The sequence below is a fragment of the Ambystoma mexicanum genome, chromosome 13, assembly GCF_040938575.1.
Source record: "Ambystoma mexicanum isolate Mex_15411 chromosome 13, UKY_AmexF1_1, whole genome shotgun sequence".
Classification (NCBI taxonomy): Eukaryota; Metazoa; Chordata; class Amphibia; order Caudata; family Ambystomatidae; genus Ambystoma; species Ambystoma mexicanum.
In genome coordinates, this window is record NC_090938.1 from 720,553,280 (window position 1) to 720,578,933 (window position 25,654).

The 25,654-nt window shown below is 45.5% G+C and overlaps 1 protein-coding gene across 6 annotated transcripts in view; it reads right to left on the reverse strand.

Moving 5' to 3' along the window:
• The window catches only part of LOC138521802 (E3 ubiquitin-protein ligase TRIM39-like), a 174,927-nt gene that overhangs the window by 134,693 nt on the left and 14,580 nt on the right, over positions 1–25,654 (reverse strand). For 5 of the 6 annotated variants that reach the window (XR_011283125.1, XM_069634917.1, XM_069634916.1 and 2 more), the window contains exons 3-4: positions 20,772–21,002; positions 13,216–13,238 (exon numbers count right to left, since the gene is read on the reverse strand). Coding sequence is in view for 5 of the 6 variants with exons in the window: in XM_069634917.1 (XP_069491018.1) it covers positions 13,216–13,238; positions 20,772–21,002 (254 nt within the window). In the remaining variant the exon portion in view is untranslated. The remainder of the gene's footprint in view (positions 1–13,215; positions 13,239–20,771; positions 21,003–25,654) is intronic. The other variant, XM_069634915.1, reaches the window with a different exon arrangement.

The window sequence follows — 25,654 nt, forward strand, 5'->3', positions numbered from 1 at the left end:
TGGGAGGGGCCCCCGGCTTAGGTTTTGCAGTTAATGAACGGTGAGCACGTTCTATAGCAAACTGAGGCGAGAGCTTGGGGCATTTGAGCAGGGAGAGAAGGGTGCACTCAACTTAGTCCTCCATGAAGCCAGTGATTTTGATTCCAATTATGCGTATGTTATTATGCCGTGATCGGGATTCCAAATCTTAATTTTTCTTGCTGACAATATACAACTGCTTGGTGAGTGCGGTCAAGTCAGTCCTGAGTGAGTTGATGTTGTCTTCAGCTACCCCGACTGTGGACTCAACTTCGGTTACCCGGGTATCGTCTTTTTCCATGCGGGCCTTTATGGCACTAATCGTACCGCTCATGTCGTCGAGTTTGGTGTTGAGAGTTGTGAACCCCTCACACATGAAGTCCATCATCTGCTGCATCTCCGTGGGCTCCCCACTGTGGGAAGGCGAGGGCCTGCCACTGCCTTGTCAGTTTCTCCTGGTTCTTTGTTGGCAGTTTTGGTGAACATATTTATGGAGCTTTGTTTTATGCCCCCTTCTTTGTCCATGCGCCTCCTGTTAGGGTGATGGGCACGTGGGCTGTGTGGGGCAGCAACCGCCAGAGCGAGCCTAGGGAGTCCTGCAGATATGGAGAGTGCAACATCCAGGGAAGTATGCCCCACCCGGGTCGCTGGGTGGGCCAGCTGTAGTAGGGACACCTGCAAGGCCGCCGACCACATGCCTGGAGCACAGGAGGTCGTCAGGGGGCCGACCCCAAGGGTTCGCAGCCCCTGCGCCAGCAGAGAGCACAACCCCGCCGGAGCAACAGGTGCAGCCCGGGTGCAGCAGTTCCTGTGGCTATGCGCCCCAATGCGCAGGATAGGGATAGCAGTTATGTGGCACGTAGCCCTACGGTCCAGTACTTCTACGTAGAATTTGGCCTTTTTGTTCAGGAAGGGAGCGGATGGGCGCCCCGGTGAGTATCTCAGGAGTAAAGGATAAGGGCACACGGGTGCGCAGTCACTCACCGCACTGTCTTTAGCAGGGGTAGGCAGTATGCCCCCCGGGCGCAAGAGCGCTGAGGCAGCAGTGGCTAGGTGATCGTAGGTGCATGGGGCCCAGTCGTCTTTGGGGTCAGCAGGCAGCCACTCGTGATGCCTCACAGGCCCCTGCACCCGCCCCCACCACCTCACTGTCAGGACAGAGGGCGCTGGGACCTGCGATGTACAGGGTCAGCAGGGGAGGCAGCGCATCGCCAGGGATGGATCCCCCGATGTTTCCGATAATTTTGTGCACAGTGAGGGTGTTTTAGTGCAGCTGTGTCAATAACGGAGACCGCATAGTAACCAGGTCAGGACGCCTTAGAGTTTGAGCATCACGTAGTGAGCCCAGCAGGTTGGTGGCGTGCAGATCTCAGTGAGTGGCACCGGGCAAGGTTGGCTCCCCATCCGGATAGTTCTGCCTCAAGGATTATGGCTGGCGGCCATGGCGGTCATCCACACCCCCCCGGAGTGGGGGGGTACAACCGCAGCCCAGAGAAGGTTCCAGTGGCATGTACAGAGTTCCCAGCTCTGGCGGCACAGGGCAGTGTTAATATGGGCCGAGATTCACCATGTGTCCAGGCGCTCCCAGAGGGATATGCTGCTTCTTTTTCCACTGCTCACAGCTGGTGCGGTCCCAGCACTCCGACCAGACAGGTGCTGGTGACAGTCAGGTCCGAGGGCTCTGTCCGTCCCAGCACCTCGCATTCCTCCCCAGTGTCCATCACCTGCTTCAGCGCTTCCAGCCCCCCACTAGGAGCCGCCACGTGTGATGATTTGCAGGCGCTGCCAAAACGGATCCAGTTGCAGGCCGCGTGCCGGAGGGCAACGGCAACAAGGGAACGGAGCCGGTGTGTTGCGTAACACCAACACCGACATGTAGGCAGGGCTTCCACCCGGTCCCGCTTCACTCTGTCGAAAGGGGCACGTGGAATTAATGGGGAGTATGTCAGGGGTGTTGAACATACGGTGTAGAGGTGCAGTCCCTTGTTTCCTAGAGTAACTGATTCATAAATTCCATAATAAATTACTTAACTTAATAATAAAATTCAGGTGCTCCTGTGTGGGTCTCGGCCACAAGACCTATATGACAAATGAAAAAGAGGATGGTCCACCTTGGAACAGGTGGGCTAACACAGGGCACACTTTTGTCTGACCGTAGTCAGTGGTAACAGTCAGGAAATTCTCGGTGGAACAAGTGTGTTGTTAATTTGCTTAAAGATGCCACACTAGTATCATTCAGGTATATAAATATATATTTCAAAGACTGCACATTTTAATTGAAACAAAATATCACAAAATCTCTTTAAAGTAAATACAATTCAGTCAATAGATTAAATGTGGACAATTTTCGACATTCAATCGTCATTTTTTTATACACAAAAAACTGAAAATTCATTTCATTTTCAATATAAACCAGTGTCTTTAAATTCGGAATCGTAAATTTGTACGGCGCGTTTCGGGACTAGCCCTTCATCACGTACAGTTTTCAACTTTTAATTCCCTGAAAATAAACAGAATAAATTGGTATAAGCCTTAAATTGAATTTCAATATTATTCATTTTGTGGCTATTTATCATTTGAAGACAAGGAACTGACCTGTGTCCTTTAAATGTCCACTTGTGACTGGAAATGGTTCGGTAGAGTGTAATTCACTCTTGGGTTATCTGAGGCTCAACGCTATGTTGGGCTACCACCTAGTAGAGAAATGCATTTTTTACCAACACTTGCCATGAATCCAATTTACTAAAACCGTGAGTGGGACACAGTCGCTCTGCAAGAAGCGCTGGGTCCCACTCCATGGTAATCTCATCTGTATTTACAAGGTATAAGGTTCTGGCTACTCACCGTCTTCACGGTGGTTCTGGACTTAATTTTGTGTTTTTAGTTACACACGCGGATAGTTATCTGGTGCTCTGTCATTTTGGTTTCAATTTCCGTGACTTCTACTTGCTGCCTCGAATGGGTATCCAATCTGTAAATGGTTGTATATTTGTTAGATAATTACACCGCTATGTCTTTGTTAATTTTCTAAACACTGTAGTGCCGCTGGCAATCATTCCAAAATTCTGCGGTGTGGTAGGAAAATCATTCCTCTGCTGACTTACTTGCTGCACTCTGTGCGTAGTGTAAGGCTCGAGCTGTAAGTCTTCTTTAGCCGTTTTGGCGCTTAGTATGCTGATATTCCAATGACTTTTATTCTTTCTCCTTAGCGCAGCGTTCGTTCGTAGTATCCAGAAAACAAAGTAATCGCTTCCGCAGGTCCTGAAATTAAGACGCAAGTGTTCTACGTCCGTGTTGCCATTAACAATGCCGTTGTCTGGGAAACGGTTGAGGCTCATGGGTAATTCTGCCTTCGTAGTATTTCCAGTTTATTCCGGGCGCCATCTTGGAATATTGCCACGATTCATAGTGCTCATCCAGTAAATGTAATCTTTCCTTGGTTTACCGGCTATCGCAATTTGTAAATCTGTTTAATTACTTTTTATTTTATTGTTTTGCTATAGATAATATAGATCTGCAATTTAGCATTTGATATTATTGTCCGACTGAAAGTCTGTAGAGTAACGTAATTAGCCCCACAACAAGGTGCGGTCTGGTGAATATCTTGTGATGTTTTTTTAGAAAACACTGGGTGTATTAGTTTCTCGTTCTATTGTCTGTTTGTGACTTATAGATCCAAAGTGTTGACAAGCAGAAGTGTAAGTAGAATATTCGTGTCACCAGTCTTCAGAGAGTATACCTTGTAGCCGTTTAAAGATGACAGCTCATATCCCAATCACTGTTCATTCCTGTAGGGTGCATGGAGTTCAATAGGTCAATCCAGAATAATTCACATTGTAACAGTGATTTTGCCATATTGCCTCCTCTTCTTGACAATGTTACATGTTCCAAAATGATACATTTGATTTGGGCTATTGAATGAGATTCCCTCAAAAAATGTTGGGCTACTGGTGAGCGGTCATTCTTTAGTCTAATATTTGACTTTTGTTCAGACCAGCGAGTTTTTGCTTTTCTTGTTGTCATTCCTACGTAAAAAAATCCCACAGGGACATTTGATCCCATAGATGATATTTTTAGTATCGCAGGTTGATGTATGTCGTAGTTTGAGCTTGTATCCCCTGTGAGGGTGATTGATGTATTCACCCTTTATCAAATTGTTGCAGTTATTGCAAGGGAGGGTTCCCTTGTGTTTTTGATTTGTGGTTCTTTTTGCTGAAAAATCTGCTTTGATTAGATTATCTCGTATGGATCTGCTCTTGCTGTATGCAAATACTGGCAGAGTTGGAAATAGTTTTGCCAGAGTTGGGTCCAATGTCAGGATTTTCCAATGCTTTCTAACAATCCTCTTTATTTTGTTGCTCTAATTGGAGTAAATTATCACGTACACAAGATTTTCAATTTTTTTCTTTTCCTTAGGACCTAGAGCTTCTTGTCTTTGGATCTGTGTGGCTTTAGTTGCACATTGTTCGACTGTCAAATGGTCGTATACTCTTTCTTCAAATTTTTGGGATAAATCTTGAGTCTTGTTGATGTAGTCGGTTGTTAGATGTTAGATACGCACTGACTCTAAGTCAGTGGAACGCAGGGATTATAGAATGTTCTTCTGTTAGAGTGTTTATATGCATTCCTGTCCCGGCGGCTGATCTCTCTGGGCGCCTACATTAAAGCTCTTATCATAAGCTTTTACCAGTATCCTCATTTATTACAAATGGCGACGAGGATTACCTAAAAGGCCCCCGGAGTTAGCCCCACTGCGCTGCCGATGGTGCCGTGCACCGCACATCCACAAACAGCTGACCGCGCTCCTGCATCCAATTGCGGTCCCTCCTGACGACATCGGAGGCCAGCCCTTGACGACAACGCAGGTAGGAGATATCTATATATCGTGCCTGTGACGCATTGGTCAAAAGGGACATTTCGGCAACGATAGTACTGCATACTAGTATCTCAGCATAAAGCCCATCATTCGAATCGCTGGCCAACGACAGGCTGGCGATTCGAGGAAAGGACCTTAATGCGTCAGATTTGCGTGCTGCCATTTTGAGGACTATTATCCTGTTGCCACAACAACGGCAAGGCGAAACAAGCATGGAACGAAATACAGTTGCTCACGCTAGTAATACCGTCTGATAAAGATCACAACACACATAGCCGGAACGCGAAGGGAGACTACAAAGAGCCTGTCAACACAGTCCAATAGAAAGCACAACATCTATAAAAAAAAAAAATTACTGACCAAACTTATATGTGATCAAGACAGACAAGTGTGCTGAAGACACATATTATTGGTATTGGAAGCATAAAAGACACTGCACAGACCAAGATTGTGCACAAGTGTGGTGAGAACACACATCATCGGTACTGTGAGCACAAAAGATACTGCACAAACCAAGATTGTGCACAAGTGTGGTGTAAACACATATCATTGATTTTGAAAGCGCAAACCGTTTTATGGTTACCACAGACCATGCCAGATAGTCCAGTCCAATAAGGACTCTTCAACAATATCAAAACACAGCTTTGGAAATTGCTACCAAGCACTTTAAATTAAAAAAAAAAAAAACACATACAGCCATGCAGAATGTCCCACCACTGACAAAATTTCTCCCATACCCCGGAAACCCAAAGTGCCCGTGGGAACAGTGGATAGATGGCTTCCAAGTATATCTGAGGGCCATTGGTGGAAACAAATTCAATGACGATCTCAAGGAAGCGACCTTGCTAAATTGTGCAGGAGCAGAGGCCCTAAGAATATTCAGGGCGCTTTCTGAATCCGATGACGCATGAGGAGACGGCAACCGCAAATTTGAGAGCGCACTAGCCAAACTTGCCAAACACTTCGGAAACAAGACAAATGCTAGAGAGGTACATATTCTTCTCCAGGAAACAGCTAAAGGGCGAGTCAATTCACACCTTCATAGCATCTCTCAGAACTCTTATGTCGACTTGTAGCTTCACTGGCGTTGGGGATGAATATCTAAGAGACCAACTAGTATTGAATATTGCCGATCCACGAATCCAACAACGATTATGGCAAACAAAGAACCCATCCTTGGAACAAGCCACCGAAATTGCGAGAAGCATGCAGCTAGGTGATCGCTGCATGAAGGAAAGATTCGACCAAGTAGGAAATACAGAGGTCAAATTCATTGAAGAAGACATAACTGAACCTTTAGTGGCACTCGTGAGAGGAACATCTTCACATGCTACGAGACCCTATTCTAGAAGAGGAAGAAATCCAGGGTATCCAAATCAAAATCAAGGGCGTTGTCAAAAGTGCGGTTGGTACAGGCACAAGGATGCCAACAGAGAATGCCCTGCGGCAGCCGTTGAATGTTACAGATGTAACCAAATTGGACATTTCGCAAAAGTCTGCAAGAATACATGAGGAAGATCTGGCAGGTTCATCAGAAGACCATTCACCAGGTCGATGAGAGGCACTGTACGAGCTGTTGAAACTGACCAAGGACACAATGAGATTCTGACCATCAATCAAAGAAGTCCACCTATACAAATACTCACTGTCACGTCTTTGCAACAATCCAAGGGTCCCTGGATCGACATACAGATCAACAGTATATCCTTGCCTATTATGGTAGACACTGGATCCCCATATACCATGGTGGATGTAAATACCTTTCTAGGAGATTTGTCTGGCAAGATGGGAGACATAAAGAACATTGCAGTAAGAGCGACAGGATATGGAAAACCCCCCATAGACATCATTGGGTACACATGGGTGAAGCTCAGATTTCGCGACAGAGAAACGTACTGCAGACTCTTTAAAGCAAGAGATGGTTCATCTGTAGTAGGCTGGGAAGAGCAAGCTGCTCTTTGTGTGAGAATTCACCCTGGTGAAGAGAACCCCATTTTAACTGTACTGAACGAAAATATTGATATTAAAGAGGCACTGGCGAAACAATTTCCCGAAGTGTTTAGTGGAAAAATTGGACTCCTGGAGGGTTTCCAGCACAGAATCATCCTGAAAAAAGGTGCCATCCCGATAGCTCACAGAGTTCGTGGAGTTCCTATTGGAACTAAAGAAGCATTAAAAATTGAACTCACGCGCCTATGTGAACAGAACATCATACAACCCATTGAGAGTTCAGAATGGCTTGCTCCGATAGTACTTGTGAAGAAACCTGACAACTCCATAAGAATGTGCGTCGGTTTAAGGGACCTGAACAAAAACATCTGGATTGATAGGCATCCCCTTCCAAACATATATCGGAACTATTGACAACCATAAAACCAGCAAAGTACTTCAGTACCCTGGACCTATCCTCGGCCTATCATCAAATTGCCTTGGAGGAGAACTCGAAGAGCCTTACGTCATTTGTCACTCCGTTGGGGGCGTTTATGTTCAAGAGAATGCCTTTCGGACTCGCATCAGCTGCAGCAGTGTTTCAGAGGCTAATGACACATATATTCGGGGGCCTGGAAGGTGTACATTGCTTCCAAGACGACATCCTCATATCAGCCATCACAGAAGAGGAACACGACGCAATACTTATGGGCGTGTTACTAGTAATCCAAAGAAGCGGCCTCACTTTAAAGTTAGACAAGTGCAACGTCAAATGCAAAAAAGTGTCCTACCTTGGTCATTCCACAGACGCCAAAGGCATCAGTCCCAAGAAAGAACTAATGGACACCATAATGAACATTGCAGAACCAGAAAACAAGGATCAACTGAGGAGCTTCCTTGGAATGACGGAGTACTACTCCAAATTCATAGGTGACTATGCCAACAAGACTAAGAATATGAGAAACATCATGAAGAAGGTGAATAGATTTGAATGGTCTGAAGAATGTAAAGTGGAGTTTGAAAAAATAAAATCTCAAATTAATCAAGCACCAGCTTTAGGAATGTTTGACTGCAGCACGAAGACAATCATATCAGTGGATGCCAGTAAGAGCGGTCTGGGAGGAGTCTTAGAACAAATACAAAACAAGAACAAAGTAACAATTGCCTTTGCGTCCAGAGTGTTGAAAGGAGCAGAATTGAATTGTTCCACAATAGAAAGGGAGGCGCTGGGTGTCAAGTGGATCGAACAACATTTCAGGAATTTAATTTGGGGGCTACCCATTATACTCAGAACAGACCACAAACCACTAGTGCATGTCCTCCAGTCTAAAACACCTCACCTCATATCACCAAGAATCAGACGATGGATCCTTGATATCATGCAATACAACCTCAATGTATGTTACACTCCAGGGACACAAAGTCAAGTGGCAGACTGTTTCTCCAGATTATCGACCAACCAAGATGATGAATCTGAAGGTCCAGAGGGAGACATAATAGCTGACATAAATCCAGCCATTCCCATAGAAGAATGGAAAAACACAACCGTTACTGATCCTGAAAAACAAGAAATTAGGAAAGCAATAACCAATGACTGGAGAGGATTGTGTCAAAATCTAACAAATTTCATGCCCATCAGGGAAGAAATATCCATGGACAAGGAACACATCTATAGAGGCGATAGAGTCATTCCACCAGTACAACTCAGAAAAAAACTACTCGACCTAGCACACGAACGACACCTAGGGAGAAGTTTGACAAAGAACCGCTTGAGAAGCAACTACTGGTGGCCACACATGTGGAAGGAAGCGGAAGAAATGGTCAAGAACTGCTCTGCCTGCGCCACAAGCGACAAATCCAAAGTTCTGAGGAAACACCATTACAGCCAGTAGAAAACCCAAAGAATGTGTGGTCCAAACTAGCAATAGACATCATGGGTCCATTCGAGAATCTTGAAGCTGTAAAAATCTACATCATAGTGCTTGTAGACTATACGTCCAAGTGGACAGAGTGGGGAATATCAGAAACAAGTGTAACCACAAAAAAGATCCCAGAATTTCTGACAGATGTGTTCAACAGAGAAGGAGATCCCAAAGAACTGGTCTCCGACAATGGATCACAATTCGTATCATTGGAATTTCAAGAGTTTCTCAGAGACAGGTCAATCCATCACATAACCACATCCTTATATCACCCAATCTCTAATGGACTTGTAGAGAGAAGGAACAGGCTAGTAAAGAGTGTGATTCAATTGGCCATAGTCAACACATTTCCATGGAGGGAGACACTTAAAGAAGCCCTATGTGCATACAGGACAACTCCACACACCACCACCAATGTCGAACCATTCATCATGATGAGAGGCAGAGTCGCATGCAATCGACTCAGACCAGCATGGATTTTCATGGACAATGGAGAAGCAAAATTGAACATGGACCATGTCCAGAAATTAGTGAAAGGAAAACAAAGTAAATACAAAGCATACTATGACTCAAGGAACAGAGTAAAACAAATGGTAATTCAAGAAGGAGACTGGGTATGTGTCAGAGAGCCCAAGAAAACACCCAAAGGTGAATCTGGTTTCAGATCCCTGCAATCTGTGCTGTTGGATGATGGGAAGAGATGGTCTGGTGATGACCTGGTGAAAATAGAAAAAGATTTCAACAAACCAAGCACACGTAAAGACACACTGTTGAAAGGCAATGTTCAGACAAAAGATATACACCAACAAGGTTATGAAGAAGAAGATGACAAGATCTCTCATGAAAGTGATAAAGGTTCTGCTGGTGGACTGTCCAAGAGGAATCAGAGGGCCATCTGAAACTTCAACAGTGACTATGTCTATTATTGAAGTGCTGGCCACAGCATCCTCCTGTTTAGAAAAAAACTATTGCAAATGATATTACTGTCACAGTTATCCCCAACCATTCCAAGTTTCCATACTTTCTTTCATATTTCTCTTATTTCCTCTTTGTTTCCTTCTTTCCTTTCATTCTCCTCCCATCCCGTTTCATATAGGAAGGGAGAAGTTAGATGTTAGATACACACTGACACTGTCAGTGGAACGTAGGGATTATAGAATGTTCTTCTGTTAGAGTGTTTATATGCATTAAATTCCCGGCGGCTGATCGCTCCGGGGGCCTACATTAAAGCTCTTATAAACTTTTACCGGTATCCTCATTTATTACATCAGTGTCCTCAGAGATGATCCTACGATATCTCAGAAACTGACTGAGTGGAATGCTTGAGAAGGTATTTTTTGGGTGGAAACTTTTTGCCTGTAGAAGACTATTTCTATCTGTTTCTTTCGTGAAAATTGTAGTCTGTAGATTTCCTTCTTTCATATAGGGGTGACAGAGGTGAAGGTGGCTGCCCCCAGCTGCAGGTCCCTCCTCGCAGCCCACGCAGTCCAGGTCCCCTGCTACAATGCTCCAGGCGCGCCCTATACAGAAACGTGAGCCGTGCCAGAAGGCCGGGACGCACACAAAGGCCTGCCGCGGTCCAGGTGCACTGGCAGGTCTCAAAGTCGGCGAGGAGGGAGATACATCCCTTAGATCTACCACCAGGCCTTTTCGCTGCATATGGTGCACAGAAAGGGTGTTTCTGCCACTGCGTTGCGGTCTCAGGCAGCAGAGCTCCTGGATCAAGCAGCCATTTTGCTCATGCACAACAGCGACCCCCCAGTAGAGGTTTTGAATGGTCCAGGAGGACTTTGGGTTCTCAGCCTCACCCGCAGGAGCAGGTGGAATACAAGGCTTAACAACTAAAGACATAGAAGAGAAACTGGTACTTCATCTTTTGGACCTGGATAACTTTTCATAAATTGACCCTTGACAAGAGGGTACAGAGACTTGCTACCCTATATTTTTCATTGTGGTATTTTTTATTGCTGATTTTCACAAATTTGTTTTTACTGCAAAATGCAGGGAGTGTGTTTGGATAAGGCAATGTGACTTGGGGGTCAGTAGGAGAGAGCGTGGCGAGATGGGGCAGCAAGGGTGTGGGGGGGTTCCCCCATATTTTGCAATACAAAGACATGGTGAAAATAAAATCAGAAATCAAAAATGCTCACTAAAAACACATAAAACCCACAGGAGTAGAATTGAATGTTACAACTCCTGGGATGAGAGTGGTGCCTTTAAAGATGCCTCTCTCTTCCAAGTCATTCCCAGATCTTTGCCCGGGACATTTTCTTGGACACCAACAGGGAGAGTTAACTTCCAGTTTACTATCTAGAGGGAAATGTTAAAAATAGGGAAAGTCTTAACGAGGCACTAAATAACTTAGCGGCCTGCAGAGGACTATTTGGTAGAACCCCTGGCCAAAGGAAAGTGCTGTCAACATCAGTGGTACTGACAGCAGTGTCTCTGATTCCAGTGGTATGTTGGTTCTCCACTAGAATGGAATGGACATACTGCTAAGTATTGGAGGGAACCCCTACCAGCACTCCCCCAACTTCCTTTCTGGGTCTTAACCCTGCCACATTAAGCGAAATTGAAGACATCTCTGGGATGTCTGCACAAGGGCAAGCCTCCCGGTGACCAGAGGTCAAGTCCTAAAGAAAAAAGTTAGGGGACTTATTAACATACGCCATGGGATGTGACGTCACCAGATGAGCATATAACGGTGAAATACGCACATTTAATTCAATTGGCTTTGCATAACCATACAAATTGCACAAGACGGATAGGCATTTGCCTTTCATAAAATCAACATACACATAAACCAAGAAAGGATATTTTCTAGGGTTTAAAAATGTTAAAAAGTGTGCACGTTTTAAACCCCAAGAATCAATGCCAATGTTTTCCATGGAGACTGCAGTCCCAAAATGTGACATTTCACCCTTAGTTTTTATTTTTCACCCGGTTATACAGTGTAATGGTGAAGTGCCCGACCTGTGAACCTGGCGACTGTTCGAAACCCAGATGGTGCATAAAATCAAAAATTTGCAGAAGACGGTCAAAGTGTCTTCTTTTACACATAGCCTCTAAAAAACCCTGGGGTCTGGCGTCCGCTCTCTGAATAAAGTGGGGGGGAACGCCGTCCACCCGCGCGTACCCTCGACTTGAGCCCTGCTTTAGGCGCACAGCTCAGCAATCCGTTAGTCCCAGAAGGTGCTGGGGAGCCAGGGTATTACTGAGGAACCACCACTCACCTTTGGGTTAGTGGTGCCATCCTTCTTTTAGGGCCCACCCACAAGTGGTTACCCATTTCTACTTGGTTGAATTTCGGCCTGCCTTACCTGTCCCCTTATCGCTGTGGTCGACTCTGTGAGAGAGCCACAAATCAGCCATCTTTGCTATTTCCCTTGGATCCGTGATGATGGAATTAGCAAAGTGCTGACGCATGTCAGGCGACTAAGCGCTCATGACGTGCTCAAGCATAACTAAATCAAACATGCCTCCATGTGGCCGCTGATCATCGCCATTCGTACCCTTTAGCGTCTTCCAGGGGCGGAAGTTAAAGTGTCGCTTCATTTTTTGTAGAACTCTGCAATTAAAACAGGAAGAGGTCTCTTTCAAAAGCAAAAAAGCGCAATTTCTATTTTCATGGCAGCCAAGAGCAGTGAACGAGAGAACAAAAGTGAGAGAGTAGTGAACAAACGTGAGCAACTCTTAGACTGCTCCGAATGCGGACTAGTACCACAAGCTACAGCCCACGTTTCCAGCATTCTGATTGGCTGAGGCGGCCACTGCCAGTGCTAATAAAAAGGTACATGAGAAGAATGAAAGAACTTCCAGGGTATGCATGGGCCTGCGAGCAGCTGAGAGAGGTAAGAGGAAGGGCAAAACGTATGGGGTTAGGGCGAGAGAAAGAACCTCTTTGCTGAGCTCAGATAGAGGAGTGGGAGACATCCCAGGGGTAAGCATAAAATATTGACTCTATATAGGGTTACACAGAAGGAAGGTCCCTGCACTGTGACCTTTCAGAGCAGAGTGAGGGGCTTGCAAGTGGTAATAGTACAGAGTCTATATGGGGTCCATAGGCTTATACAGAAAGAAGGGCCCTACACTGTGAGCTTAGAGAGAGAGAGAGAGAAAGAGAGAGAGAGAGGCTTGCAAGTGGTAATAGTACAGAGTATATATGGGGTCTTTAGGGTTTTACAGAAGGATGGGCCTGCTCTGTGAGCTTAGAGAAAGGAGGGAGAGGCTTGCAAGGGCTAATAGTACAGAGTCTGAGGCTTGCAAGTGGTAATAGTACAGAGCCTGTATGGTGTATATAGGGTTAGAGTGAAGGTAGGGACCTGCACTGTGAGCTTAGAGACAGGACTCTTCCTTCAATGAAGATGGAGCCGGGGTCTGTAGTATGTAATAAATGTGAGGAACAGAGGACATCCACAGGGATAAAAGGGAGTCTACAATGAGGGTTCATCAACGCAAGAGGAGACGTACCTGCCCAAGACGCTCTTCACATCCTAGAGAGAGAAAGAGAGAAAGAGGACAATATAAATAGCCATACCACAATATTCTAAACATTAATTTCCATTTTGCAGAGATGCAGAGCTATGATTGACAACAACCTCAGACCCTGGAGAAATTGCAGTGTCCTGGGATTCTGTAACTACTACTGGAGGCTAGTCACGAGATTTGCCAAAAATCACCCGACCACTTGGGGACCACACCAAGGGATATCAGCCTACTGTGATGAATCACGTGATGTCGTCCCTTCTCCCAGAGGGAGACCCTTCTCACGAGGCCAGGGAGGTGAGGTCGCTACCCGATAGTCCCCCTGGAAATGGTACTCAGTGGGAGGATCTCATGGGGGAGGGATTCCCCCTCTGGGATACAGGGAAGACACCCGGGAGAACGCGATCTACCAGTCCTACACACACCTCTGCTAACAACCTTCATTCCTACTCTACACACCTCCATACACCATCACCTTGCCTAGTGTTCCTTTGTACTTTTGTGAAACTAGAACTTTAGGAAGTACTGGGACGAAGAAGAGTGTGAACTCCCCAAAGTAGGTATACCAGACAAGTACTGGGAAAAGGAAGAGGTGTAGAGCCATGAAGAATGCTCCATGTGACTTAGGTGAGCGGTCCAGTCAGACTTACTTTGTTGTCAGACCCTCGCAGGAGGTTCCACAAGCATGAATGACGTTTCGCATGGAGAGAGGAGGAAACCACTGATCAGGATATGAGCGAGGGAGCCTTGGTGTCCCTATACGGTCCCCTGTGCCTGTGCTGACAGGAGTGCTGGAAGAGCGGAAGTCCTGGAAGAAGTAGTAACCGGACAACACGGTCGGGAAAGACGCGCAAGCCACCCAGCAGGAAACGCTGCAGAGCCGACGCAGCACAACAGTTAAGGAAGCCCAAGAGGTCGTCAGAAGAGCACGCAACTGACGGAGGAGAACTGGCAGAGACCCAGAAGGTACTTGTAATGTAATGTAATTGGTTATTTATAACGCGCTTAATACCCAGTTGGTCTGTGGCGTCTTGTTTCCAAGGCGAACGCGTTGCCCCTGAGCTATCCTCCAGAGACTACTTGGGCTGTCGGGAGAGAGAAAGGGGGAGAAAGAAACCCTGAACCCCGTGTCTGAGACCCAGGTAAAGTTAAAAATAGCTGGAACAACTGTTATTATGATCTTACTTGGCAGGAGAGTGAACCAAGTCTATCGGGAAGAATAACTAAAAGAGGAAGTAGGGTCGTGGACATGCAACTTGAGAGGTAGAGCCTCCCTAACCATCTTCTTCATGGCAGTATCTGGCAGGCAGGCAAGTGAACCAGGTCTGCCTAAACAAATCTTTAAGAAAACAAGGGTTGGGGAGCCATATCGATCTGTTTTTATTTGAGAAAGACAAGGGGAAGATAGAGATCCCCCCTGGCATTGTGAACTACCAATTTAGCCTAAGAAAGTCCAGGGGAAGGGAGACATTCCCCCTGACATTGTGAGCTGCCAATATCAAGAACAAGAGAGACCTGGGGAAGGGAGCATTCCCCCTGGTTCAGTAACATTGTGAAATCCATAGAAAGAGATATCAAGAAAGTTGAGTCCTTCTTCTAAGGCCAGGGAAAGTGAGTCATTCCCCCTGGAGTTCTACACTGTGGACATTAATGAAAGACCAGGGTAAGGGAGTTATTCCATCTGGTAATGCACATTTGGATCAAATCATCACCCAGAACAGTTATACCCAGTCCAGAAGAAGGGAGTCGTTCTCCTGGACCACAAACTGTAGAGCAGCTTTTAGATTTAGTGATTAGTGTAAGGGATGGAAATAGTTTTGCTGACACAGGACGGTGGACTATTTATTTTCTTGGACATCCTGACCGAATCCTTAGGATTTTAGTTGAGGCAGGGAAATTCCTCTTAGAAATAGGAATTGTGAGAAACCAAAGGGTGTCTCCCTTACAAGTCCCAGGGGATCTCTCTCTCACTCTTTGGATCCAGACCCTTGGGGTGGACCAGTGCAGGAGGATCACTTGGGTGGGGGATCTTTGGGGATTGTGGGTGAGGCAACCGATGGTGAGATGCCCTATCCGCCCCTTTCCTGTCCCATACCCCATCCTATTTTTTAGGATTCTCTGACCTTCCAACTCCCCCCATTCCCCCTTTCTACACAAACACTGGGCCTAGGAAGAGGAGGACAGAATAAAAAGTCTAACACTTGCATATCTCATTGGACATGTCCCGTTAATAAGGTAAGTCAAAGTGAGGCAGTTGACCTTAATCACATACATCTGATACCCATTAGCTCCCCTCACACGGATAAAAGGTGGAACATTATTTATTTATGTATTTATTTATTTATTTATTTGAATTCATAAAGCGCACAACGGCCCTGAGGCATTGTGGCGCTGTTACAGTATATTCACTTAGGTACAACTTAACGCATATTCATCAGGGCAATATTGAGCAATACAACTTAAAGCATTTTCATGAGAACAGTATTGAACAGGTTCGACAGGATTATAGTGGGAGTGTTCCATGGTTACAGTGGAACTCCCTTGGGACTTGGCTAGTTGAATAGCTTGGTTTTTAGCCCTTTTTTGAATGTCATGAGAGAGTTTAAGACACACTCTGAGCACAGTGAGGCACGAGAAGGAGCAGATCTTCCGGGGCGAAGGCAAACTCACTGGAGTAGGACGACAGATACAGGGACCAGAGAGAGGTGTAGAGAAACCCTGAAGATCCCTGCAGGAGGTCGTTGCCTCTGGGAAACCGTGAGGGATATGCAAAGAAAGCCAAATCCCAGCCAAGAAGAAGCCAGCATTGTGTTTCAAGCATGCCAGCAACCCTCCTGGGTGAACTGCAGAGTTGGGGAGGTGAGGCCAAGCCTGTGGTATCAACCTGGACTTGTGAATCAAAGCCGCAGAGAAAAGAAAGGAATGCACACAACCGGTGAGTTAGCGAAAGAGATGAAAGGCGGTTTGTGTCAAGGAAAGATTGAAGCCGCAACAGTATATTTTACGATTGAAGGTTGCGCGCGTGCAGATGAGATGCGAAAGAAAGCAAACCAGTAGTGAACTTCAACGTTACTGATAACAGTGAAGCCAGTGATACAGAGTAGCGGAGTGGTCCCGCGAAAGGAAATTGCTCACTCTAAAGTCTCCATGTCTTGTTAAAAAGCGTCAAAGTGAACTAACTCTGAAGGGGGCAATGGTCAATATTAATCCCATTGAAAGGAGAAGTTAAAAGGTGATTGCTTTAAGAGAAAGATTTTTGAATTTTCCTGATTGTGCTGTGGAACTACCAAGACCAAGAGACACTGGGGCAAATACCATAAGGTAGAGATAAAGTGAAAGTCAAAGTGGTCCTGTGGAGGTATATGGAAAAAGCTGTGCACACTCGAAAGTCTTCAACATCAGTGAAGGTCCAAGCCCGACCGAGGGAGACTTGGAATATGAAATAAGTTAGGGGAAGGGAACCCCTAATGAATCTGAATAAAGCTTGGGGAAAGGAACCCCTGCAAGTGCTGTCATTGCGAGGTCCAAGTCCGACTGAGGGAGATCTACGTGATGTTGAGTCAGGTACTTTTTGTTGAGAGGTCCGAGCCCGACTGAGGGAGACCTACGTGACGTTGAATCAGGTACTTTTTGTTGAGAGGTCCGAGCCCAACATGGGAGACCTATGTGAACTTTTGTTGAACTGTGAAAAAAACTTTTAGTGAACTGAAAGTGACTTTAACGTGGAAGGCCAATCGGGCCTCGACCCACATTTTGAACTGTCCTTTTTTTGATAACCTGAGCCAGTGTGTTTCATCCTGTCTACAGTGTCTACCTTACTCCGTGCTGTCCAACATGGGGAGGAGAGCTGACTCAGCCACCTCAATCTTTTGTTATAAGACCGACTTTCCTTTGCATACACATTCCCCTTTACACAATATTTGTATAAGAGATAGGGCAAGCATGATTTTCTTTTAGTGTAGGCCATTTTGATTTGACATAGACTGACTAGGACTGTGTTTTCTTTGATATTTGATGGTAGAGCCTACTCTCATCATAGCTACAGGGCAAAGTAGGAGTTTTTCAAAACCCCAAGAATTTATTAAAGGTTTTGAAACTTCTAGCTCTTGTGTCAGTGTCATACTTGTGATACCATGTCTCCCTTACAGGATAGATAGTTTTCCTTCTTCATTTACCCACAATAAAAGTCTATAGCTACTACAATACCACCCGTGTGCCAGTCTACTCGTTACACACCCTTACACTACCCAGAAGGGCAAGAGGAGTACCATCAGTCCCACAAAATGTACATTCTTGGGACCCCAATGGTTAAGGATGGAGAGACCAATGCCAGCAGACCTTGGAGGAGCTCAAGCAGACCCTCACTACAGCACCAGCCCTGGCCCATGCAGATCCCCAGCACCCTTACATCCTGCATGTGGATGCAAGTCTGGAGGGATTGGGGGCCGTCCTGTATCAGGAGACCAATAGGGAGACCAGATCCATCACACAGCAACCCTTGGGTGGTCCTCAAACTGTGGGACAAGAGGGACAGCTAAGAGGTTGGGCAAGGGTAACAGCACTGAGTATAAAGTTAATAGAGTGTGGACTTGCCCACCTACACCCATCACTTGCTCATAGCATCACACACCATTCCCCGCAGCACTTTGGTGCCACCTGCTGATGAAAGTGTGAACTGATTTTGCACTGACATCCTGAGCATTTTACATATGATATTGTATGTCAGCAACTAGGACCAGTAGAAATCATTTGCAACTGTTTGCTATATTATCATTTTACTGAAAATTGAGTTTATGTGCATCTCCTGAACTGCTATGAAGGAAAATCGAGAGGTGTAAATATTGTATTGATTAAATTTTTAATGTTATTGTTTAATACCTTGATGTAGATAATTACATACTTATATATTTTCATTAACAACCGTATTTAGTAGAAGCTGACATAGAGCGACTTGAGATATCCCACCTTAGCTGTAAATATCCTCTGCAGTTGTTAGTTCTTCACTTAAATGCAGCCTGCCCTGGCACACATTCCAGTTGACTATTTCCAAATGGATCCAGTTGCCAACATATGGTTTTTGTACTTCTGAATTACTATTAAGAAAGTTCAAGGGGTCACCTTTTCTTATCATTGTGCTGTTGACACTTGCCCTATAGCGCTGATGTAATGTCCATATGGAAGAAATGTTGCACTTCTGGTTCTATAGCTGCCTGATCCCCTCACCTACAGTAAATCCTCTTCCTGCTGCTAACACTTTCCTCTAACTCTGTGATCTAGTCCCGTGGGTGGTGTGATGAATCACAGGATTCAGTCACTTCTTCCCAGGCGGGAGCTTTTCCCTGTGAGTCTGGGGACGTGAGACCGCTATGCAATACCCTCCCTAAGGGTATAGGCAAGTGGACCTCACTGGGAGAGACTCCCCCCTTGGGGACAATGACTCACATTCCACTGACAAACTCCCTGATGTACTCAACCCTAAAACATTAGTGAGGACCAAGTCACAGAAAGACTAAACCAATATCCGTTACTGTGATGTAAAACCATTGGTATACTATGAAGAAGTATATTTTGAAGATTCCAAGAAGAAGAAATATTCAAGAGCATTACAGATCACTCCAGCATCAAGTGCTGTGAAGAAGAGTGATTGATGCATACAGAACAGTCAAGCATCAAGTACTGTGAAGAAGAAGAGAGATTGTGTAATACGGAGTACTCAAGAGAAAGAGAAGGACTGGGATCCTAAATTGGGGAAGGCCCAGCTGCACGTGATAAAACAAGAAGGAGGAGCTGAAGCAGGAAGAGAGACCTGGGAGCTTCAAACCTGCTTTGCGTGGAGAGAAGCCCAGGAGATTCCAGCAGGTGTTGCTGAAGAGAAGGAGATACCGCGAGGAACCCTGCCGACTGACAAAGGGACCAACTGGCGTGGAAGACGGCTCCGCAGACAGCTGAAGGCAGGAGCTGTTGGGGCAGAGAAACCCCAAGGAAGCAAGCTGTTTGTAACTGGTGGCGTGACCCAGAAGGGGTAGACTGTGCAGTCCAACAACTACGCAGACACCACCGAGACTCTGACATCCAGGGATAGTTGCGTAGCAAGAGAGGAAACCAGAGAAGAGAGAGAAGGCATCCTGAAGAAGATTGAAGAGTTTCCCATCCTGATAATAGGCCTGGTAACACTAACCCCTAGACAAAAAGTTAATGAGGACAGCGGGAGAACTGGGAGGGAACATGAACATAATGAGTATACAAATCATATTCGTCCCAGAAACCCTGAAGAGAGAGTCAAGTGAGAATTGTTATTGGCACAATCATACTCATCCCAGTAATACAGAAGAGACAGAGCCAAGAGTGAATTGTTACTGGCACAATCATACTCGTCCGAGTAATAAAGAGAGGGAGCCAAGAGTGAATCCTTACTTGCACAATCATACTCGTTCCAGTAATATAAAAAAGTGGAAATCAAGCCAAGACCATTTCTGGGATCTTAATACTTGATCCAGTGATAAAGAAGTGTACAAAGAAAGTGAGAAAACTTATGGAAGAGTGAGTAACTGGCCCAGCCAGAAAAGGAAGTGGACTGTGTATCAAGAGGGAACAATAAGGACATTAGATCAAAAGAGAGATCGAAGGAAGATAAAGAGGGGAAAGAAAAGTGTCAAGAACACCGTGGAAAAGCTGAAGAACCCTATCTCTGAACTGTGTGAACTTGATCAAGGAATTGCCAAGAACTAAAAGTGACATTACTGAAAAGCAAAATACAGGAGAAGGGAGTCATTCTCCTGTTCCTTAGTTCTATATATACAGTGGCAGGGATAGAATAGGTTAGAGTTGGACAGGGACGGTTTTCTTTGGAGACCCAACAACGACTGAGGAGACAGTTAGGAGTTTCATCTTTGTGTTTAATATAAATGGCTTGAAAATGGATCAGAATCACTGGTCCTTATTCTGACCTTCCAAAGTGGATCGCTGCTGTTACAGGGCCATAGATTCCCAATTCCCTCTCACCTTCAGTAGATCCACGTCCTGCTGCTGGACCCTCTGTTGTAGTTTCTGGGATCAAGCCCCTCTGGGTGGATTGCTGCTCTATTGCTATACGTTTCTGATTCCTGGTCACTATCAGTAGATCCACATCCTGCTGCTGATACTTCCTCTCCAGCTCTGTGATCATGTCCCTTGCAGTGGATCACTGCTGTTACAGGTCCATAGATCCCTGATCCCGTCTTACCTTTAATAACTCCACATCCTCCTGCTGGCACTTCCTCTCCAGCTCTGTGGTCAGGTCCCTGGCAGTGGATTCCTGCTGTTGCAGGTCTATAGATCTCGGATCCAGTCTTATCTTTAGGAACTCCCTTTGTTGCTGCTGGCACCTCTGTTCTAGCTTTGGGATCATACCCCTGTGGGTGGATTGCTGCTCTTTATCTTTAGGTTACTAATCCCCTCTCACCTTCAGTAGATCCACATCCTGTTGCTGCTACTTCCTATGTGATCAGGCTCCTGTGAGTGGATCACTGTTATAGTTCTATAGATACCTGATCCCCCCTCACCTTCAGGAGATCCACATCCTGTTGCTGGCACTTGCTCTCCAGCTCTGTGATCAGGTCCCTGTGGGTGCTTTGCTGCTTCTCCAGTTGGGTCAGTTTCTCCTGAATCTTCTTCATGTTCTCCTCTTGCTCCTTCTCCAGTCTGCTGAGCAGCTGCTGTTTCTCCTTCTCCAGAAACTGCTTCAGGTGCTCAAATGTACTAAGGATTTTCTCTCTCTGGTTCATAATGTTTGCCTTAAAAATGAGATTTAAAACAAACAAAAGACAAACATTATATTTCTGATTATTATATTAACCATCATAAAGTAACCTACATGTAACACCTGCAGTGGTTTCCTCTTAATAACTTCTAAAATATTAAACCTAACACACGTGAATTATTGATTAATGACTGCCAATCAGCTAAAGATCAGTATATTCCCCATATGGTGGCTCTGCCCGCACCCATGCTGTCATGTGCATCTGAAGCTCATGTGCAGCAGTAGTGCTCGCTGCATAAGCACCCCATCTTCTGCCCTAGGCTGTGCATCACTGGTCCCTGTGTGCAGCAGTAGTGCTTCCTGTCTCAACTGCGATTTCCTGCCCCAGGCTATGCCTCACTGGCCCCTGTGTGCATCAGCAGAGCTATCTGTTTACGCTCTGCATCTCCTGCCCCAAGCTATGCATCACTGATCCCTGTGGGCAGCAGTAGTGCTCTCTGTATTAGCCCCCCACCCCGCCCCATCTCCTGCCCCAGGCTGTGCATCACTGGTCCCTGTGGATATGTTCAGATCCATGGCATCTGGAGAGCAGAGACACAGGAAGGAGCGTTACTCCCACAGCTCAATGGATAGGCTTGGATCTATGGCATCTGAAGAGCAGTGCCACAGGAAGGAGCGCTACCCACACGGCTCCAGAGATATGTTCAGATCCATGGCATCTGGGGAGCAGTGCCACAGGAAGAAGCGCTACTCACATTGCTCAATGGACAGGTTTGGATCTATGGCATTTGGAGAGCAGAGGAACAGGAAGGAGTGCTAATATTAGCGCCAAATCTGAGGAAAGGCTTTAATGTAAACATGCATTATAAGCATTATAAGCTGCGAATCACTAGGTGCAAAGATATATGGTTACAATTATTTTTTTAGATCAAATGTTTTCAGTCTCCTAAAAAATATCCCCATTGAGAGAAGAAATTACTTTTTACTCCCTGAAAAATTATTTCACCTCCAATTTCAAAAATAGGGAGTAAAACATTCCTACTTAAAACCCGTCTGCTTGTATGGGGAAAATGAAGGTAAGTCTATACTATACCCCTCAGATGCAGATTTGGCCGTAAACAACTCCAGGGAGGGCCAGAGGAGACCCAAACCAAGAGATCCAGAGGTCGGCTGAAGGACCAGAAGCCCCAGGAGAAGATGCAGCAAAGCATGCAGACGCCCGATGTTAGTCAAAGGCAGTAGAGACATACCAGAAGGACCACTCAGGGGGAGTAGCATGGGCCTGGAGGCTGAGGTAGCTTCAGGGAAGGAATTGGGCATGAGCAAGTCTTCAAATCTTCCTGAAGTGGGGGAAGAAGTGAAGTCCTCTCTGTGTGACTGGTTCTTGCACAGGGAAGACTTGTGCTTCACCCAGTCACCAATGCTGTTAGATGGGAGAGAGGTGTGTCTCTTGCGGGCTGGGGAGCTACTTCTGTGGGATGATTAGGGTTTCCCCATAGTCTTCTTTTCCTTATACCTCTAGTTGAGTTTCACAGATCTGCTCCAGATTTTCCCTTTGTGAGAGAGGGAATTCCGGGAGATGTAGTTCTTATGTGTTTGGTCCTTTAAAATCGTCTGGGAATCCTGTTCTTGTGATATTTTCTTAAGAGTTCTTCCTTGTACTCTTGGCTTCAAGGTCTTGGTGATGCCATTCGCTGATCCTTGTGATGAAGACTGGGTGAACATCCTTCCCAGAAAATGAAATATTTAAAACCCTATGTACATATCTGACTGGGATGTGTTCATACTAGTCAGCTTCAAGTCCCACAGCTAAAGCACGTGTCCAATAGGGATTGAAAAGTGAGAATTGGAAGGGAGAAAGTGGGATGTTTGAGGTGTGGTACCCTGTAAGGACACAAGAATTTCTCATGGAAAAACAGCACCCTTTGTCACTGAATAAAGCCCAAACAGATTTCACCAGCAGATCCATAGGAAAGTCTGGGAGTGTAGGAGATTCTCTCTCTCCAGGATCAAATATGTCCTTAAGCATCAAAGTAAATACAAGTGGCCCTAGTGAAAGTGTGGGTTTTCTCAAATGTTCATGTAGAGAAGCACCCCCCCTCTCCTGTGACAGATAGGTAAATATGGTATTTAGGGCCTATACCCCTCCCACCTGCCCAACATTGAAAACTCAGGAGTATTGTCTATTTAGGTAGTTTAGCTGCCCTTATACAAGGCAATGTACATTGGAAATAGGTAACACGGGACACACTTGTTTAGGACAACATATAACATATAGGTACGCTTGCAGTGCTCACAACATTAACACAGAATATTGATTCCTGACATAAAAAATATCACAGCAACAGGCATACATTTATTTTAAAATGAATACCATGGCATGTGTTAAATTAGAAATAGGCCTCAGGGCAGGGTGTTGAAAGCCCAGAGAATACATAGCTGTGAAGAGCTCAAAACATGGTGGCCAGTAACCCAGCCACGGCTGGAGGATGGGGCTTGGGCAATCCAGGTGCAGACAATTTGGCAGCATCAAATGGGAGAATATATTATTTCCACAGTGCTGTTTTGCCAGTGAAACTGGCATACAGTCACAAATAAATAAGAAGATGGATTAGCCAATAGAAAACTAGACAGCTTATCCATGTCTGGGACACAGTGTGCTAAGACGTCTGAAGACGTGGGTCATTTCCAGAACTTGTTTTGTCCAGTGTTAAGGTTGAAACATATGTCAATGAGTCGGTGAAATTTGGGAAACTACCTAGTCTTGCAAATTTGCATAAAGAGTAATGTATTTCAGGAAGTGTTTTGACCTTTAAGTAAAAGGGCAAATTAGAATATGTTAAAATCTAAGCTTTAGATTAGTATACAAATATTGTGCAATGCTGTATTCTCAATAAAGGTGTGTTCAAAAGGGGCAGGCTTTTGAGTCCTTGCCTGGTTAACTGATCAACGTTGGCTTGTGTAACGGCCCCCAGTCGACTGAGAATAAAACCTTTGCTGTTTGCACAATTCCGTCACTGATGGGGCTTTTATTGAATTATGACTGAGCGAGGCCTCCTTAACATTCCCAAATAGAGCATGTTAAAATATGGAATCCCAAAGCAGCAGTAAACCTACAAATAGAAGTGAAGGTGCGACTTTGGAGACTTCTGGAGTCAGCATTTGGTTCCGGCTCTGAGGGCAGCATCCACTTATGTAAAGGTCCTCGTAGGAGGAACAGCAACCTATAGACCTGGGACATTGTATTGTATTCAGTTATTTATATAGCGCTCTCTCCCCATTTGTATGGCCTCAACGCGCTTTGTGGTTGTAACGCCCTAGGTTACCGCAGTCAATGTGGTGGAGGTTTTAAGAGTGTAGATTAAGAGATGCTTGTGTGCATTTTCACCGGCTTAGGATTTAGGTGGCTGGCTAGGCTCCACTAAGCAGCCCAAAGGTCAGGCACGTGGGTGGGCACTGTTGAAGGTTAGGGATAGAGTGCTATTGTTGAAGATTCGATGTGTGCCCAGCTATACCGAATTTCTTTTCGTTGGTAGTCGCTGTATGCTAGCGGCACAGGTGTTGAGGTACGTCAGGTGTTTCAATGTAGACGGTTATGTGTGCTGCTAGACAGGAATGGCATAGCTATAGCTGCATTCTACGGTGCATGGATGTTTGGCCGTGCCTGCGGCCTGTGTCCTCAGACGTGGTGTAAGGTATACGTACCGTATGCTTTAATGTAGTTCGGGTGCAGGTCTAACCACATCTGGATTTGAGACTCCCAGATAGTGGGAGAGAGGCCTATGTTTCACAAAATGGCAGATATAAGCACACCTGGATTTGAGACTCCTAGATAGTGGGAGAGAGGCCTATGTTTCACAAAATGACAGATCTACCCACACCTGGATTTGAGACTCCTAGATAGGGGGAGAGAGGACTATGTTTCACAAAATGACAGATCTACCCACACCTGGATTTGAGACTCCTAGATAGGGGGAGAGAGGACTATGTTTCGTTTCACAAGATGGCAGATCTAACCACAACTGGTTTTGAGACTCCTAGATAGGGGGAGGGAGGCCTATGTTTCACAAGATGGCAGATCTAACCACACCTGGTTTTGAGACTCCTAGATAGTGGGAGAGAGGCATATGTTTCACAAAATGGCAGATCTACCAACACCTGGTGTTGAGACTCCTAGATAGTGGGAGAGAGGCATATGTTTCACAAAATGACAGATCTACCCACACCTGGATTTGAGACTCCTAGATAGGGGGAGAGAGGACTATGTTTCGTTTCACAAGATGGCAGATCTAACCACACCTGGTTTTGAGACTCCTAGATAGTGGGAGAGAGGCATATGTTTCACAAAATGGCAGATCTACCAACACCTGGTGTTGAGACTCCTAGATAGTGGGAGAGAGGCCTATGTTTCACAAAATAGCAGGTCTAACCACACCGGGATTTGAGACTCCTAGATAGTGGGAGAGAGGCCTATGTTTCACAAAATAGCAGGTCTAACCACACCGGGATTTGAGACTCCTAGATAGTGGGAGAGAGGCCTATGTTTCACAAAATAGCAGGTCTAACCACACCGGGATTTGAGACTCCTAGATAGTGGGAAGAGGCCTATGTTTCACAAAATGGTAGATCTAACCATACCCGTTTTGAGATTCCTAGATAGTGGGTGAGAAGCCTATGTTTCACAAG